Source organism: Polypterus senegalus, chromosome 1, assembly GCF_016835505.1.
Source record: "Polypterus senegalus isolate Bchr_013 chromosome 1, ASM1683550v1, whole genome shotgun sequence".
In the NCBI taxonomy this organism is placed as follows: domain Eukaryota; kingdom Metazoa; phylum Chordata; class Cladistia; order Polypteriformes; family Polypteridae; genus Polypterus; species Polypterus senegalus.
The window spans coordinates 195,361,577-195,381,672 of NC_053154.1; the positions used below are offsets into that span (position 1 = coordinate 195,361,577).

The 20,096-nt window shown below is 40.0% G+C and overlaps 1 protein-coding gene across 1 annotated transcript; it reads left to right on the forward strand.

Moving 5' to 3' along the window:
- The first annotated feature begins 14,787 nt into the window (after positions 1 to 14,787).
- fam43a (family with sequence similarity 43 member A) lies at positions 14,788 to 17,116 on the forward strand. The gene has a single exon (XM_039766199.1). The coding sequence runs from the start codon at positions 15,177 to 15,179 to the stop codon at positions 16,329 to 16,331; it is 1,155 nt and encodes a 384-aa protein (XP_039622133.1). The 5' UTR covers positions 14,788 to 15,176; the 3' UTR covers positions 16,332 to 17,116.
- Positions 17,117 to 20,096: the final 2,980 nt, after the last annotated feature.

Sequence of the window (20,096 nt, forward strand, 5' to 3'; positions counted from 1 at the left end):
GAGTTCAGCAACTCCAGCTGCAGCACCCCACTGGCACCTCCTGTGGATCCCAACAGGGCTGCGCCAAACTCCATCTTCCATGAAGCCCTGTGGGAGTCCAAGGTACTGCTGCAACCAGGGGGAGGTAACGTGCTGGCCACGCTTGCTCCCCTGGTCGTCTCGGCGTCCCGGGTGCACACTGCTGCCTCACAGTTATGAGACCCGGGTTCACTTCCCGAGTCCTCCCTGCGTGGAGTTTGCATGTTCTCCCCATGGGTTTCCTCCGGGTATTCCGGTTTCCTCCCATAGTCCAAAGACATGCAAGTTAGGTGGATTGGCGATTCTAAATTGTTCCTAGTGTGGGTGTGTTTGTGTGTGTCCTGTGGTGGGTTGGTGCCCTGCCCAGGGTTTGTTTCTGCCTTGCGCCCTGTGTTGGCTGGGATTGGCTCCAGCAGACCCCGTGACCCTCTGTTAGGATATAGCGGGTTGGATAATGGATGGATGGATATATTGTATACTGTATATACTGTTTGTATTGGTGGTCAGCTTTTTGGTCAGCTTCTATTGTCTTTAATTGTGCTCTGTAAATAGAATCAAGTTGATTTGACTTATAAGTTGCTCTGGGAAAATGTCAAATCAATAAAAATACAATTTATATATACATATACATATATATTTGGACAGAGACAACTTTTTTCTAATTTTGGTTCTGTACATTACCACAATGAATTTTAAATGAAGTGCAGACTTTCAGCTTTAATTCAGTGGGGTGAACAAAAAGATTGCATAAAAAGGTGAGGCAACTAAAACATTTTTTAAACACAATCCCTTCATTTCAGGGGCTCAAAAGTAATTGGACAAATTAAATAACTGGAAATAAAATGTTCATTTCTAATACTTGGTTGAAAACCCTTTGCTGGCAATGACAGCCTGAAGTCTTGAACTCATGGACATCACCAGATGCTGGGTTTCCTTCTTTTTAATGCTCTGCCAGGCCTTTATTGCAGTGGCTTTCAGTTGCTGTTTGTTTGTGGGCCTTTCTGTCCGAAGTTTAGTCTTCATGAAGTGAAATGCATGCTCAATTGGGTTAAGATCAGGTGACTGACTTGGCCATTCAAGAATTTTCCACTTCTTTGCTTTAATAAACTCCTGGGTTGCTTTGGCTGTATGTTTTGGGTCATATGTCCATCTGTATCATGAAACGCCGCTCAATCAATTTGACTGCATTTAGCTGGATTTGAGCCAACAGCATGTCTCTGAACCCCTCAGAATTTATTTGGCTGCTTCTGTCCTGTGTCACATCATCAATAAACACTAGTATCCCAATGCCACTGGCAGCCATGCACGCCCAAGCTATCACATTGCCTCCACCGTGTTTTACAGATGATGTGGTATGCTTTGGATAATGAGCTGTTCCACGCCTTCTCCATACTTTTTCTTGCCATCATTCTGGTAGAGGTTGATCTTGGTTTCATCTGTCCAAAGAATGTTTTTCCAGAACTGTGCTGGCTTTTTTAGATGTTCTTTAGCAAAGTCCAATCTAGCCTTTCTATTCTTGAGGCTTATGAGTGGCTTGCACCTTGCAGTGCACCCTCTGTATTTACTTTCATGCAGTCTTCTCTTTATGGTAGACTTGGATATCGATACGCCTACCCTCTGGAGAGTGTTGTTCACTTGGTTGGCTGTTGTGAAAGGGTTTCTCTTCACCATGGAAATGATTCTGTGATCATCCACCACTGTTGTCTTCCGTGGACGTCCAGGTCTTTTTGCGTTGCTGAGTTCACCAGTGCTTGCTTTCTTTCTCAGGATGTACCAAACTGTAGATTTTGTCACTTGTAATATTGTAGCAATTTCTCGGATGGGTTTTTTCTGTTTTCGCAGCTTAAGGATGGCTTTGTTCACCTGCATGGAGAGCTCTTTTGACCTATGTTGTCTGTTCACAGCAAAATCTTCCACAAGTAAGCACCACACCTCAAATCAAGTCCAGGGGCCTCATGTATAAACAGTGCATATGCACAGAAATGTTGCGTAAGAACTTTTCCACGTTCAAATCGCGATGTATAAAACCTACACTTGGCCTAAAGCCACGCACTTTTCCACGGTACCTCATACCTTGTCGTACACGGTTTTGCAGACTGGCCTCAAAGCAGTGCTACTGTTCCTGTGTGGTTACACCTTATTTTCCTGACACGGCTTTATAAATGCACTGAAACTAACCGCATATTGTTTATTAGTGTAACGCATCTGATTGTAATTAACTTGTAACAATATAATGGTCCAGGGAATAACCATAATATTCCAAATACCATAACTGCTTTAGCGTTGTTACTTTCACTGCACCTTCCTCTTCTTTTTCTTCTTTCAGTTGCTCCCGTTAAGAGTTGCCACAGCGGATCATCTTTTTCCATATTACTCTCACTGCACCACTCGGAGTATTTATATCACTGTATCTGAGTGTGAATCACAGCAGCAGCTGATTGGAAAGAGAATTATCGGTATACAGCTTCAAGGACACGCTGTCTCAGCCACGGCAAAACGTTTCAAAGCTTTTCCTGTACGGACCTCGCGGTTCAGAAACAGTTTCATCCCAAGAACTTTAAATGCACTCAATCAATTGCTCCTTGTAGAACTGTTTGTACTTATAAGTACAATCACCCCATTGTAAACTTGCACTACAGTTATAATATTGCACAACCTGAGCCACTTTATAAAGCGCGCATTTACATATGATGACGATATCATTTTTAAGGTGAAATGCAGCAAAATATGTTTATTATATTATGCAGATAAAACTTTAACTTCATTTAAATAATCTATATTCTTCACTGGGACTGGTGTGAAGGATAGAATAATTAAACCTGTACTACGAAGATATTTCAATGTTCCTTAAACGTTTTGAAGAATCGGCGCTCTAAGCTTACAGATGGCTTAATTTCTATTACAGAGCTGATTGTGTGGTGATTGGGTATTTGGGGAAAGAAAAGCAAGGACTGCAGTGGTGGCTACGCCAATATATATTGAATATAAAACAGAAAGAGAAAATAACACAGCTAAAACGCAGCGATATATTTCGGCAAAAGTTAAATGCTTGTGTCATGAGCACAAGGCAGCTATGCAGTGTCTGCAACGGACGTGGCCATCCACCGTGCATAAGCTACCTTACTGACATTGGTGGGCGAAGGAGCCACTGATTCTTCCTCTGCCCAGTGCCACCACAAGCCTAGAGACGCCCATGAGTACTACTGCAATAAATTATTTCATCGAAGGTCACACACAATCACTGCGTGAAACTCATGTTTAATAACGTGCTTTAACTCCTATCATCATAAAAATGATATCACGTATACATCTCAGTATTTTAGTTATTCAAAGAGTTGTAATATTACGAATGTAATGGATTCTGTGTCCAGTTGGAGGAAGAGAGCCGGTTTAAGAAGCAAGTAGTGATTTACACACATAGAGCACATAGAAGATCAAATACAAAACAAAGCATTTAACATGCTACTTTAATTACGATGTGATTTGAGAAACTGGTTAATTAAACGATTTTAAGATGAAGTTTATGATGTTCTACTTTAATGACAAAATAAACTACGTGATTAAAGTGGAAATGTCGAGATTAAAGTTGACATTTCGTGCTTTTTCCCCACCGTGTGCCTTTTTTCTCTGTACCCTAATAAGCTTTCATATGACACTCAGACAGTGAGCTACAACTCGCCTTTTCACTGCGACTTTGATATGTGACTTCTTTTTTATTTCCAGCACTGTGCGATTTTGTGTACATCAGCTTTCAAGTTTCTCCAACACGCTATGTCATTCGATCAACTTTCTTTTGTTGATTATGCCACGGTTTATTTGAACAAATACAGTAGTATGTTTTTCCTTTGCCTCCACTTGGTATTCGCTGAAATTCTTATATTTTCCCCTGTGCTTTTCCCATTGTCTTTTCACAGAAGGCTGAGCTTAAGGGCGATTTATATTGATTTACATATTCAAACAGGCGTAATTCTGGGAGGAGTTGGGGCGTTACATAAAGGGCGTGCACGAGCGTTACTTTTCACGCTGATCGGGATTTATGTAGCGGAAGAACGTGGAAGTTGGAGTACGCACAGATTCCTGCATCTGGATTTTTCTGTGCGTTAGCACATTTCGGCTTTTGTGCTTACGCCATGTTATAGTGCGAGTTCTACGCACGGCGTTATACATGAGGCCCCAGACCTTTTATCTGCTTAATTGATAATGACATAACGACGGACTTGCCCACACCTGCCCATGAAATAGCCTTTGAGTAAATTGTCCAATTACTTTTGAGCCCCTGAAATGAAGGGATTGTGTTAAAAAATGCTTTAGTTGCCTCACATTTTTATGGAATCTTTTTGTTCAACCCACTGAATTAAAGCTGAAAGCCTGCACTTCAACTGCATCTGAGTTGTTTCATTTAAAATTCATTGTGGTAATGTACAGAACCAAAATTAGAAAAAAGTTGTCTCTGTCCAAATATTTATGGACCTAACTGTATATAGTAAATATTTATTGCCATAGACATAGCTGCAGTATTTTTGTCTTGCAAATGATGTGGGTGTTGTGAATGAACCCAACACTGCTCAAGCATATAGTGTCCCAATCACACAGTCAGTGCACATCAGATATGTACTTGATGCTTCATTGATCTGAAGTCTTTATCCAGTGTTGCATTGATGGTGTCCAACTGTTTTCTGCATAATAATGGCAGTTGTTCAGTTCATTTTTTTCTTCTTCCTTTTTCTCGAATATGTTTCTATATCCATCTAAACTGTCTGTACATGAGTTGTCCTTACAATAGACTGATGGATGAGCAGACCTGGCTCCTGTCTTGAATCATAAGTGCATTAATAAGCTTAACTTTCATTTGTATTTGCAGAAGATTGATGAATAGTTATATACAGTATTTATGTACACAATCTTTATGTCTTCTCCTCCAAGGCAGTTGCTGACATCTAGTCAGCCTTGGCCAGATAATGTGGCAAATTAAAGGGGATACAAAACAGTTGGAAACTGAAATCTGAGGTTGAATTTTGGTCAGATTTTATTTTTTCCTCCAAGGGTCTAAGTCAGCATTGAAGAACTTTACCTCTTTAAAAAATAACATTTTTTTGTGCATTTATCCTATTGTAATGCTTTGTGTGTCAGTTCTTATTCTATAACCAATCAGAAATTAAATTAAGACAGTCATTTTCAAAAGGTGAGTAAGTAACATTTACAAGGATCCTTAAAATAAATGAGGAAGGGGCGCAGATTGTAAATAACAATTCCAATCTGTGTCTGTTTGCTAAGTCTTAATGGTCACAGGTTTACATGCTACGAAAAGAGAAGAATATTCTTCTGCTTCTCAATGCTAATATTCACATTGAGACTGAATATTCTTTTCTTCTAAAATAGAGAGCACAAGCAGTTCACTGTAGCATGAGTCATTTGGTTCGATTTCTTGTAAGTTCATAAATTTAGTGATAGGCATGGCTGCTGTACTGGTGTGCCCACATTTTGGTTTTCCATTTCACAGCTCCAAATTGACACTGGTAGAACAGGAGCAGCCAAAAGAAGAAGAAGATCATGGTTCACTGGACAATGAAAAGTAAATCTTACATTAAAAAGGTTGGGCTTTTCCGTTCTGCTAAGCTGCTAGTTTTTCATAGGCAGTAGGAGCTGGGTGCAAGACAAGGTGTTATAGTCATATTATATTATTATATATTATTACATATTATTATATAGTGTTATAGGTCATAGTAGACTTCTGACATGGTTATTTTCATGTGAGAGAATACAAATGCACACAAATAGGTTGATACAAAAAAGCAGATAACTTTGACACGTCTTATGTTGGGAGACTTCTCTTCCAACAGTAGCACCAATAACCCCCTTATTGCCCTGGGTTTCATTTAAATGTCATTTTACTGAGTAAGAATTTCATTCTCCACTGTCATTGTATTGAAGTCAAACGGAGGTTCTGGCTGGGATGAAGAGCATTCTTTAAAGTGAATAGATTAAGAAAGACAACCATGCAGGATACTTCAATTCCCCAATACGTGAGGTGGTAGTATTTCTAGGCTGGTACACCCATGCATATGTTCACTGGGAGTGTTGGAAACTGTAGTCATGTGGGACAACACTGCTGGGTGTTGTGGGTGCTGTTAGGGGGAGCTGTAGAAGAAAATTATCTATGTTTTAAAGGACTTCTGCCTGACCCGGGAGTACTTCCAGTGCCATAGCACTACATGGTACTTCAGGGTCAGGCACGAGTCCCTTGAAACAAGCATAATTTTCCTCTGCAGCTCCCCTGGCAGCACAGGACTACAATTCCCTACACTCCCTTCAGGCAGGATTAGCAAGAAGGAAGTAAGGACAGCTATAAAGAATGAAAAATGGAAAGGCCGTGGTTCCAGATGACATACCTTTGGAAGCATGGAGGTGTCTAGAAGAGATGGCAGTGGAGTTTTTAACCAGATTGTTTAATGGAATCTTGGAAAGTGAGAGGATGCCTGAGGAGTGGAGAATAAGTGTACTAGTGCTGATTTTTAAGAATAAGGGGGTTTTGTGCAGAGCTGTGGTAACTAGGGGGCATAAAATTGATGAGCCACAGCATGAAGTTATGAGAAATAGTAGTGAAAGCCAGGTTAAGAAGTGAGGTGATGATTAGTGAGCACCAGTACAGTTTCATGCCAAGAAAGAGCACCACAGATGCAATGTTTGCATTGGATCTTTGTGGACCTGGAGAAAGCACATGACAGGGTGCCACGAGAGGAGTTGTGGTATTGTATGGGGAAGTCGGGAGTGGCAGAGAAGTACGTAAGAGTTGTACAGGATATGTACAAGGGAAGTGTGACAGTGGTGAGGTCTGCAGTAGGAGTGACAGATTCATTCAAGGTGGTGGTGGGATTGCATCAGGGATTGGCTCTGAGCCCTTTCTTATTTGCAATGGTGATGGACAGGTTGACAGACTTGGGATCAACAGTACAAAGTAATGGAAATTGTAAAAGAGAGGTGAAAAAAGTGCAGGCAGGGTGGAATGGGTGGAGAAGAGTGTCAGGAGTAATTTGTGACAAACGGGTATCAGCAAGAGTGAAAGGGAAGGTCTACAGGACGGTAGTGAGACCAGCTATGTTATATGGGTTGGAGACGGTGGCACTGACCAGAAAGCAGGAGACAGAGCAGGAGGTGGCAGAGTTAAAGATGCTAAGGTTTGCACTGGGTGTGACGAGGATGGATAGGATTAGAAATTAGTACATTAGAGGGTCGGCTGAAGTTGGACTGTTGGGAGACAAAGTCAGAGAGGCAAGATTGCGTTGGTTTGGACATGTGCAGAGGAGAGATGCTGGGTATATTGGGAAAAGGATGCTAAGGATAGAGCTGCCAAGGAAGAGAAAAAGAGGAAGGCCTAAGCGAAGGTTTATGGATGTGGTGCAAGATGCAGAGGATAGAAAGATATGGAAGAAGATGATCCGCTGTGGCAACTCCTAACGGGAGCAGCCAAAAGAAGAAATATATTCAGAATATTTAGACAACCTTGATTTCAGGAAACAGATTTCTCACCCTCTGATTCACTCAATTTAACACACTACAACTATTAATTAAACTGGCAATGAAACTTATCAGACTGTTAGCCAGTTTGTCTTGCTCCATATGCACTGTAGTGGCAGTAATGGAGATAACATTATAGTACAAAGCTCAGTCAGCCAGCAACAGAGCAACAGGGACTTTTATGACACACTGACAAGGGCTAAACACATGCAAGGGCAGTAAAATGTATGACATTTATGGACAGAAAGAACTGAATGGGTGATTGAAAAACAGCTTAGTCAAAGAGTCCATTTATAAATAACTCTCCACCAAACATTCTTGTGATCAATAGGCAAGCATTCCATGTTTGCAATCCACTTGGGCACCTCTAATTTACAGAATCTCAGGCCCATAAAGGATATCTGAAGGACAGTATCAGATAGGGAAGACTTTCTAATTAAAGTTCTTGACCTCATTTGTTACTGTGGTGGATTTTCTTATTAGTTCATTCCAAAAAGTTAATTTTTGCACTTTTTACTACATTTAAAACTGTTAAAAAAAAGAAAAGAAAATCAATGATGTCAGGAATTTGGCAGAAAATTTTTTTTTTTTACCTTTACAATGAGTTTGTCAATTTTTTATAACTTACAATGTTACTTTTCAGTTATGGTTGACATCTTAATGTTTTATTAGCATTGGCATTTACCATTTGTGACGGTTTAATACATGTGGCATAAAAAGCAATATGTTTATGCATAAGGTCATTTCTTGCTGAAGTAGATGCACATTGACATTTGCTTTAAAATTGGCCTACTCCCACCAATACATGCTTAGATAATTGACTGCTCATTCAGCGTGCAGGACTGTAGAAAATCCTCTTAAAGCTGACAGACCAAGAACAAGGCATTTTGATTTATATTCAGAAAGTTTAGGACTAAAAAGTTAAGGGGCTTTGTATTTTGCAGAGTAAGGGGCACCAGATGTGCTGGCATGAGTGTACCACGCACAGCAACTCTCCCAGTGTTTTCATGCATGGCAGTGTCTTGGATGTAATGGTAATGGGCTACCACCCAAAGGGCTGCTTGAAAGCAGACAACTGAAAATGACCCAATGAAGGTGGACATTGTTTTTGCAGAGTAGAAGATGGCCACAGCTAATTAACTAATCACAGAAAATGCAGTAGTGTCAAAGTACAGCATTGAAGTACAAAACTAATCTAATCCTGGTTATTATTGATTTACACATACGGGAAGGAAAGGGTGTTAAAACAATTGAATCCTTTATTTAAGGTGGTAACAAAGCAGGCTAGTTGTGGCAGGGTATTAGTGTGGTTTTCACAGCATAGATGGATTCCTAGACAGAACAAAATGTTTGGATTTTACTGGAAGTCTGAACATTGTTGTCATTCTGGAGTATGACATCAGTTCAGTTATCTGCAAATTTACTTTTTTGCAGGGTCATATATTATGGCACAAGGTTGGGCAACTACTGCAGCAGTTCCAGTAATATGGATAATGGCAGTAATCTCTCTAGTCCCCAAATTATAATTCAACCATATCTCAGGGATGAGTTGGAATGAACTATAGTATCTTGAGTAGAGAACAGTTAACTGGTAACCTAAAAAATCTATGGCGCACTCTAGAGACACCAAGGGCTTGTGTTTGTGTGTCTGGCATTTTATTGAGTCCATGCTGATGATTTGAAGCTGTTCTAAGGGGAAATGAAGGACCAACCTACTGTTAGGTAGGTCTACTCAATAAAATGACCACTCAGGAATCTGCACTTTGAAGAAATGTTTTGTTATAGCATGTTCTTGTTTTTTTTTTCTATTCTAAAGTAACATATTATTCTGAAATCTTCTTAAGCCAATTCAATGTTACAATCTATCTCAGCGGCACAGAGCAGCAGTCAATCATAGACCCCAAAAACTCACACACCCACAGGGGCCAATTTAGAATCATTAGTTGACTTAATCTGCATATCTTTGGGGAAGTGAGAGTAAAAAGCTCCACACAGACAAGGCCTGGACATGTGATTTAAACCCAGTACATCCTGTGTGCACTCTTAAAAATAATAGTTCTAAATGGCACTTTACAAGGTTATATGGTTCTTCATAGAACTATTGCTTGACAAAGAAACACTTTATTCCAGGAAGGGTTCTGTGCATATAAAATTGGTTCCTTGTGTTTTGACAAGGTTCCTAATATATAGACAAGACAGAAATCTTTATTGTGCATTAGCCTACCTAGCAAGATACTAACAGATCAAGAAAACAGTATCAGAGGCTGTTATATGCAACAAAAGTCTTTTTAAAACCTTGAATCCATTGACATTTTATAAATCTGCTATTATCTATTCATGTTTGTTTATAGAGCATGTTACTAATCTAAATATACACTCACGTAAAGGATTATTAGGAACACCTATTCAATTTCTCATTAATGCAATCATCTAATCAACCAATCACATGGCAGTTGCTTCAGTGCATTTAGGGGTGTGGTCCTGGTCAAGACAATCTCCTGAACTCCAAACTGAATGTCAGAATGGGAAAGAAAGGTGATTTAAGCAATTTTGAGCGTGGCATGGTTGTTGGTGCCAGACGGGCCGGTCTGAGTATTTCACAATCTGCTCAGTTACTGGGATTTTCACGCACAACCATTTCTAGGGTTTACAAAGAATGGTGTGAAAAGGGAAAAACATCCAGTATGCGGCAGTCCTGTGGGCGAAAATGCCTTGTTGATGCTAGAGGTCAGAGGAGAATGGGCCGACTGATTCAATCTGATAGAAGAGCAACTTTGACTGAAATAACCACTCGTTACAACCGAGGTATGCAGCAAAGCATTTGTGAAGCCACAACACGCACAACCTTGAGGCGGATGGGCTACAACAGCAGAAGACCCCACCGGGTACCACTCATCTCCACTACGAATAGGAAAAAGAGGCTACAATTTGCACGAGCTCACCAAAATTAGACAGTTGAAGACTGGAAAAATGTTGCCTGGTCTGATGAGTCTCGATTTCTGTTGAGACATTCAAATGGTAGAGTCAGAATTTGGCGTAAACAGAATGAGAACATGGATCCATCATGCCTTGTTACCACTGTGCAGGCTGTTGGTGGTGGTGTAATGGTGTGGGGGATGTTTTCTTGGCACACTTTAGGCCCCTTAGTGCCAATTGGCATCGTTTAAATGCCACGGGCTACCTGAGCATTGTTTCTGACCATGTCCATCCCTTCATGACCACCATGTACCCATCCTCTGATGGCTACTTCCAGCAGGATAATGCACCATGTCACAAAGCTCGAATCATTTCAAATTGGTTTCTTGAACATGACAATGAGTTCACTGTACTAAAATGGCCCCCACAGTCACCAGTTCTCAACCCAATAGAGCATCTTTGGGATGTGGTGGAACAGGAGCTTCATGCCCTGGATGTGCATCCCACAAATCTCCATCAACTGCAAGATGCTATCCTATCAATATGGACCAACATTTCTAAAGAATGCTTTCAGCACCTTGTTGAATCAATGCCACGTAGAATTAAGGCAGTTCTGAAGGCGAAAGGGGGTCAAACACCGTATTAGTATGGTGTTCCTAATAAACCTTTAGGTGTGTGTATAAAGGTTCTTTATGTATCATTTATGTCGATGGTTCCCCTATGGCACTCCTCTGAAGAACCACTTTGACACCTTTATTTTTATGAGTATGGGTCGAGTTCTGGTAAGGTCATAATGAATAGCTCTTGGAAAATCAGAAAGAGGTTCAGGCAAATCATTCAATGACTCTAAAAGTGCAGGTGGGATGTCATCCAGCTAGGGTAGGAAATTTTTACCTTAAATTGTTAAGAGGTGGAAGGAGCAATCTGAAGATCATCTAAAACCAGCAGATATACCAACCTGGAGCAGGCACATTCTTGAAGCAGTGGTTAGGCATATGTTAATTTTGTGGAGGAGGTCACTCCGATGATTAAAAGCTCTATAGTGGCAAGGGGTCAGCTCTGACTAGAAATGCAAATAATGACTGTACCTTTAAACAATAAAAAGATAAATGGGCAAAGACAAGGCCTGATGATGGCAAGGTGTTGCAGTGGCAATACAGTGGCACAGTATTTATCACTGCTGCCTAGGTTTCTTCTAATAACGCAAACATGTTTAGATTACTGTAAATGGCAGCGTGTGCGAGTGTGTCCTGCGATTGGTGGGCATTCTGTCTAAGACTGGTGCCTGCCCGCTGCCTTTAGGCCCTATGCAATGGTGAACTGGAAAATCAAGTACTGTAGCAGGAACTTTGCAGGAGACTCACACCAATAGGCAAATATTTCTGTTGTTAAAAATGGTGTCCAACAGGCGGCGATATTTATCAAGTTTTGAACTGAGTCAGTAATAGGGACTTTTTAAATGTGATTTAAACCACATGGGATTAAATTCTCGTTTGGTTCTTTTATAACTCGAGATCTACCGGCGAGCAGCAGTGTGTCAGACCTCGCCGCACGACCTTTCATTCCATGGACTGGCAGCCAATCACTCTAGGACTGACAAATGCGGCAGGATTATTTGATCAAACAACGTATTTTTTTTCACAAAACTGCTATAAAAAGAACATGCCAAGTATTCCACGATGCAAAATAAATATTGTTTTTAGGTATCTTATTTTTGGGTCTGTTTATTTTTATGTATGTGACATGAAGACACGGACTTGTTTTTTTTTTATTTAATGTTATTATCGCTGTATTTTTTATATGGTAAAGAGAATATGTCCCGAACCTCTGCATTAAAAAGTTAAAAGAACGAACCAAGCCCCATATAATTTAGTTTGTTAAATAAATCTCAAAATGTTCGGAAATTTTGACATAAATTTAGCTTTGTATTTTCTTGGCGACCTGTTTAATTCTCTCTATCAATTCATTTTCTTTTGTTACTTTGTTGTTTTTATAAACCATCCATTCATTTTCTAACGCACTAGTTCAGTTAGTTTAGGGTCTCAGCTCATCCCTAGGCTCCTAGCGGGGCAAATCATATTTGCCAGTTCTCGTAAGATGTGAGTTTTTGGTCACAAAACTGTACGCCTTTGTGTCTTGGGCTTCCCTATCTGAAGAATTCTACTCATTTTTTTCAGATGTCTTCAGTTCAGAATATTGTAGAAATCTCATCACATAAACTCACGTACAATATTTATCAACGCAGATTAAGGAGCGTCCTGAATCAACAATGATTAGTAATCAGAAGCGAACAAACTGTGCTCCGAATGATATATTTTAATGCTAAACTATTTTACCTTCGTGTTACGTGTTTGGCGTTTGCAGGCAGAAAATGTATGCACTGCTGTATCATGCCTTCACAAAGTCCTGGGTTCAAATATGTAGAGTATGTTTATTTTCATGGTGTTTGTCTGGGCTTTCTCGCACATTTAAAAGTGGTGCATGTTAATTAGATCGACTGCCGACCCTAAAATGGGTAAACCCTGAGTCGGATTGAAATCATATATAACCGGCCCTATACTGGAATAAGCAACTTTATAAAATAGATTTATAAATGCAATTTATAGTTTTGTATTTTTAAAAAGGTCCTTCGCCCTGAAAACCCTGCCTAATACGGTAACTTTTACATAATACATCAAATGCTGCGCCTTCATAACCCTGAGCGCCGGTTTTCCCTGACCCAGTTTTACAAATTCGGTTACTTACGTATGCCTTCTCATTATATATATTTTATATATATATAAAATCTTCTTGTACATTCTATATTTTGAAATGTCCAGAACTAAGATTTACTGTTTCTAGATCAATACGGCAAAGCTAACTTGTGCATAAAGCGCATGCTGTTTACCGATGTGTTACCATACCGTTATAACAAATGTTTTCCAACTCTTTAAAGAATTCCACTTAGAAAAAGAGCCTGGAGTGTTATAAAAAAATAAACAGCTGAAGCGAAAAAAAATCGACATCCTTCTTATTTTGTTCCATTTACTAATGGAAACTGTGTAGGCGAAAGGCGACAACAGTGTCGCACTATTCAAGGTGTCCCTAAAAGCGGTCTGTCCCATTAGCTGGAATTCATTATCTGGCGTGACATTACTCACTTCAAGAACTGTTGTAATCTTTGTGCAGTGTTTCTTTTTAAACTACTCACCGCAAACAGAAAGCAAAATATCGTAAATGTGTTTCCTACCTTTCACTGGAGGCACCGAAACTTTTTCCACACTTGTATGTTGTGAATTTGATTAGAACAATTCGAAATGTTGAACTGTGTGTAGAATGGATAAAAATTAACTTTGTTAAGTAAGTGATAAGATCTAAAAATGTTTTGAAATGAATTTACAGGGAAAGGGCGACACAATCCCCAACAATCCCCCAACCCCCAGTTTTATTGGTAGTCTGATTTTAACTAATCGCTTAATGATGTTCAGTGTGGGCAGATTGACCCTGCACGTCAAATGAATGACTTGCGTCCCGTCCCGAGTTGGTTCCTGCACTGTGCCGGATGTTGATGGGATAAGCTTCCGCTCCCGGCCAAATGTAATTATGCTAAACAGGACGACAACCGGCAGACTTAACACGAATGGCCTCATTCTTTTTGAATAAAATAAAGCTTGAACGCCCTCGTGGGTTTCTTCGGGAATTTATCAGCTAAACGTTTGTCCAATAATTGTGTCACTCTGTGGACGTGATCTGATGCACCTGACAAACACACTGATGATATTAAGATCTATAGGCCTTTTTACTCAATTTCGTATAGCTTTCATAAAAGTAAAGATAGATACATGCCCTATTATGGACATTTTTCTCGAGATCAATTTTCATCAATGTAAATGTACTTAACGTACGTGCTTCATTTGACCTGGATTAAACCGATTTCAAAGATAGATGTATTAATTTGTTAATTTGACATATTTTTACCGTTCGTGAAAGTTATGATGAGCAGGAGCGTGTTATATAATTGGTAAATTTGAATTGTTGCACCGGATGGCTGTTGCCCATCTAATATGTTTTATTTAATTACGTTATTATAGTGCCAAATAACATTCGATGCTATACTTATCTTTTTGGAACACTACGTACAAATACGACATGTCAGAAATGCATTATGCAAGATGACCTGGATTCTGGTTGACTAGCAGTATCCATTTGTTTTTCGTTCCTACGTTCCGGGAGTGAAAGCCGGGGTTTTTAATGCAGTGTTTTTTAAGGTAACCTCCATAAAAACAAACCGTTCTGTACATTAGTTTTTTTTTTTTTAGAGAGAGGGAGTCGTGAGATGGAACAGAAAGGTTTCGCAGTAATGCAATACATATCACCAGCTATAATAATATTAACCACTATATTGATGGATATAGTGTGGAGGCAGAGGAATTTAAAGACCAAAGACAGTCCAGTCCCTTTAAGAGTGCATTGCTTAACTTGTCCCCCTCCCCACCTCCTCTCTCTCTCTTCTGCCCTCCCTTTCCTACTTCCAATGGCCCAGCCCAGCGTATATTTACAGAGAGAATGCTCAAAGCGGATCCGCACTGACTGCAGAGAGAGGCGTCCGAAGAAGCCGACTGATCGACTGGTACGTAAAAAAGAGGAGATGATTGTCAGCGAGTCGCCCGGAAGAGCCGCGTTACGGGGCCGTGCAGTCAAATCCGAAGTAGCTTGAATCGGTGGTCAGAGGGCTCCGACCGCAGTAAATGCCCCAAGACGAGTCGGTGCTGAGTTTCCCGAGCGAGCGATTCGATCGCAGCCGAGGTGTCCACGGTGCCGCATTGGACAGACAGCGTAACATGCTTCCGTGGAAGAAGAACAAATTCGAGCTGATCGAGGAGGACAAACAGTCCAAGCAGAAAGGATATGGCGTGAGCCTCAACTACTCCGCCCTGACCTCCCTGGCCAAGTCCTGTCCGGAGAGTGCGCTCAACCGAGTGGGAAGCATGTTTAAGTCAAAACGGAAAAAAGTGAAGATCACCAGCGAAGATCCGACCTACACAGTGCTATACCTGGGCAACGCCACCACGCTGCAGTCCAAGGGTGACGGCTGCACCGACGTAGCAGTCACCAAAATCTGGAGCAAAAGCGAGATGGGTCGTAATGGCACCAAGATGAAGCTGACCATCAGCTCTCAAGGAATTCGCATGGTGCACGTAGACGAAAAAGCTAGACGGCCTGGGCACCTGTATCTACTGCACCGGATCACGTATTGTGTGGCGGATCCCCGGATACCTAAGATCTTTGCTTGGGTGTACCGGCACGAAATGAAGCACAAGGCTGTCATGCTTCGCTGTCACGCCGTGTTGGTTTCCAAACCCGAAAAGGCCAAGGCAATGGCGCTATTGCTGTATCAGACCTCGGCCACTGCACTGGCGGAGTTTAAAAGACTCAAGCGCAGGGATGATGCCCGGCACCAGCAACAGCAGCTCATTGGCGACCAGACCATCCCGTTGGTTCCCCTACGCAAGTTACTCAATGGACAGTGTTACTACAAGCCGCCGGTTGAGCGCAGCCGCAGCGCCCCTAAGCTGGGCTCCATCACGGAAGACTCGCTGGGGGAGGAGGAGGAAGAGCGGGCTATGCATTTCGAGTGTGAAGATATCCTGGATACAGAGGACGAAGGCGGTGGCGGCGGTGAGAGTCTAGACTCCGATAAGCAGGAACTATCGCAGATCATCAGCGACTTGGGAGAAATGGGCATCGGCAACGACTTGCAAACGCTACGGGCGGACCTGCGTGTCACACGTCTCCTGTCTGGAGAAAGCACGAGTAGCGAGTCGTCTCTCGAGAGCGGCCACGAACCGGGTGCTCCAGTCAACAATGCGCAGACGGAGGGACGCGAGCAGAGCGCGGATTAACAGCACGCCTGCCGAAGTGGGCATCTCCGCGGTGTGTCCAGCGAAATGAGCGGGGGTACCTACAGAGGACCGGAGGCTTCATCGCGGCACTGGGCTTCACGCGAAGCCGGCGACAAAACCCGGTGGCGTATTGTAAGTCGAACCCGATGTCCCGGTAACACACACACTTGGCATCCGAGTAAGGCAGCCCTTCCTCTCAGGCACCCCCAATCTGAGTCCGAGGCAGCGTCCTGGGAGTACACTAACGGGATTGTTTTAAATTATTATAGTACTTTTTCACAACGACTACCTTCTTTATCTGGACTTTTTTGTTTCATTATTTGGACGCCAGGACGGATTTACTTGAAACTGATTGTTTACCCTGAGTCCGCCTCCTCCATATTCGGCCAAATTCTTCTGTTTTGGAAGCTCAGTCACTCATGAAACGCAGCTGACACGTGACACATCGTTCAAGACATTCCATTTTGTATATGAGAATATATATATATATATATATATATATATATATATATATATATATATATTTTGCACTTGTGACATCTTGTGTCCCTTTTTGTGTATATACTTATATATAGTGTGAGATTTGTCCTCATGTTCTTAAAAACATACGTTTTTATCTTTGCTGTGCAAAAGGAAATTGGATACCCCCCCCCAAGTATTCAGCTGTACATTGTAAATGTATAAGGTGTATAAAATATTTGTTATTTTTAAAAACAAAAGGGGAAGTACTTGTGTGTTGTCATCAATTCTGTGAACTCAAAAATAAAGGACAATATTATATGACACTTTTTTTTTTTTTTGGGCAGTTTTAGCAGACCTCGTTAGAGTATTTTTATAAAAAATGTATTTGCAGTTCAGTCAAGGTTGCTATGTTGGCTCCCCCAAAACCTGCCAAGTGTATTTGGATACACTACACTCATACTCGAAAAGGCTAGCTCAATAGTATGAAAGATTCATTTTATTCATGGTCATAGAAAAAATGTTTAAAGCCAAAGTTTGTTTAAAATTAAACAATTGTATATGAAAATGGTTGACATATTTAGCCACATTTTTAAGCTGTCCTTCTATAATTCTTGCTTTCAAAAACACCTTTATGGAAGTTCTCTTTTCAGTTATGGTGCCTATTTGTGCAAAGCTACTAATTTGTTTTTCCCTTATGAAAAAAAAAAAAAAATCTTTTGAATGTATTTTTTCTGGGTTCAAACCAAGGTTACTCCATGTTTGGAGTTTGCAAGTTCTCCTCATGTCTGCATGGATTTACTCCAAGTGCTCGGGTTTTCTTCCACAGTCCAAAGACCGGTTGGATGAATTACCATTGGCAAACTGGCCTGTGTGTGTGTGTTTGTGTGTTTGCTTGCATGCAAATGTGTTCATCCTGTAGTGGACTGCATCCTAGGGGTTGTTCCTGCCTAGTGTCCAAAGCTTGACAGAACAGGCTTCAGCTTCTTCACAGCCCCCCTCAGGATAAGCAGATTTGAAAATAGAAGGATGGATGATTTTTTTTTTTTCCTGCTGTCAGCACTAGTTAGGTACTCTGATAGATTCTGATGCACAGATGTTTCAGTCAGTATGGTGCATCATTCTCTCATTTTTATTGTCACACATATCATGTGCATAACTGTGAGTTTAACTAGAGGATAAGTTTCTTAACTGGGGAAAAAAAAAAAAACCAAGAACAAGTTTTATAAGAAATACTGCACTGTGGTTATCACTTCAGTTTCACATCTCAAGGGACCCAAGTTTAATTCTTAGCATGTTGACTTTCTGGGTGGTCAGCATATTCTTTTTTTTTATTTTGCATAGGTTTTCAACAGGTTCTTTGTTTTTTTTTTTTCTTTGTCCTAAAGATGTGTTTGGTAGGTTAATTGACATCTCACAACTGGACTTGTGTGAAATAATGTGATTTGTTTCCTGGCACTGTAAATGGGTTGATTCCCAGTACTGCCTTGATATTCTCCTTTACTGGCAGAAATGGGTTAGAAAAACATTATACTGAACATGTAAATCTTAGATTTTGGGCTGCTAATGAATATGATAGAATGTGATAGAAGAGCAGAGCAGCGTCTGTTATCAGACTAATTAGGCTTTTCATTGCTGTCTGAGCTAAAACTGAGTAAACGCCACTGAGAGTGCACTGCAGAATAAGAACAATTAAGCTATCGCTACAGAAGGATTGATTGACTTACTTGTTCAGTCACTTTAAGTAGATAATTGTATTACCTGAAAGCTATACATTAATTTTATTTAGCTGCATCAGTTTTTCATATTTTGTTTGTATGTGTATGTAACATGACAGAACAATCAAGGTTATGTGTGTGTTAACTCTTCCTGAATGATCCCTTTTGTGTGATATGTTGAATGTGCAATAATGAAAAATACAGTGCAATACCGGCTTCTGTCTCCCTTAGATTACATATCTTTTGTGTCTTTGTTACCCGTATATAGCATACAATTTTCCTCCACTTTTTATCTTCTCTTGGTTTGATATACACTAATTTTAAAAATGTAGTCCTTTTTTAATTAAATAAAATATCTATAGAAACGGTCCCATTACATGTAGGCAATAAGAACAAACACTCAGAAATTATCTAATGCAAACAATGTTTTTATATTTTATCAGTCAGTATAGCAATTATTTCCACATTCATTATTTTATTTGATTAATTCATAATCTGTTACTTTTTTATATGCACAAAAGAGTAAGTACAAAATTAGTACCCAAAACATTTTTCATAGTAATTGTTATAATTTCTAAACATTCATGGCTGTTTTGAACAGACGTTGGAATTGTCTGATTAGTGTGCAGAATATTTTGTCTTAGTAGGTAAATGTTACTTGAGCTCAATCCTGTTGCCGTCATTTATAAAAAAATGACCAATTGCAGATTTCATTCTAATTTTGATTTCATCCTTTAATAACTGCTTTAACTGGATGATTTGCATGAAATATTTATTTTGCCTTTGACACTTACTGTCTACACTTGCAGTAACGTTGTTTATAAACCATCCATTTGTCCAATCCACAGATCTTTTTTATTTTTTTTTTTATTTCTTCCATAATTTCAGTTATACAGACCGCTTGCTTGCAGAAAGTTGTTTAAGGCAAAAACTTTCTCATTTGTAACCATGAAAAATTTATAAGACTTGCAGATTTCCTTATGCTGTCTTAATAGTTGAAGTTAAAAAAATATTCCCTTGCTGAATGATTTTTTTTTTTTTATTCATAATTTGTGTGGAGCAAGACAGTGGTGTACTAGCTAGCATTACAACCTTATGGTTGCATAGACCTTGGTTTGATACTGTATGATCGCTGATCACCGTATGTAAGAAGTTTGCATGACTTTTCATTGTAGACAAGACTCATTTCCAGGTACTTTTCTTTTTTTGAATAAGTGAAGGTGTGTGTGTCCTGCTGGACTTGTATCATGTCCATTTATTAATGCTGTTAACGTTTAATACAAAAGTGGGCTGTGAAAACGTGTATTAGTAAATGTGTACAAATGTTTGTGTAATATAAGCTGCTGATAAGATTAGTAAAGTATTATATTACACATTCTAAATTAGTGAAACAAAACTGTCAACAAGTACATTGGGCTGCTTATGATGAAGAATGGTAAGAAATGATATGTGAACAAACTAAATTGTCACTATAGTAGTAGAAAATTCATTTTTACTTATGACCAGTGTTCTTTCCATACGTGAATTGGAGGTTACCATATTTATTACCGCAAACATCAGAAGAGGAAATTTAGATATTTTGCCATGT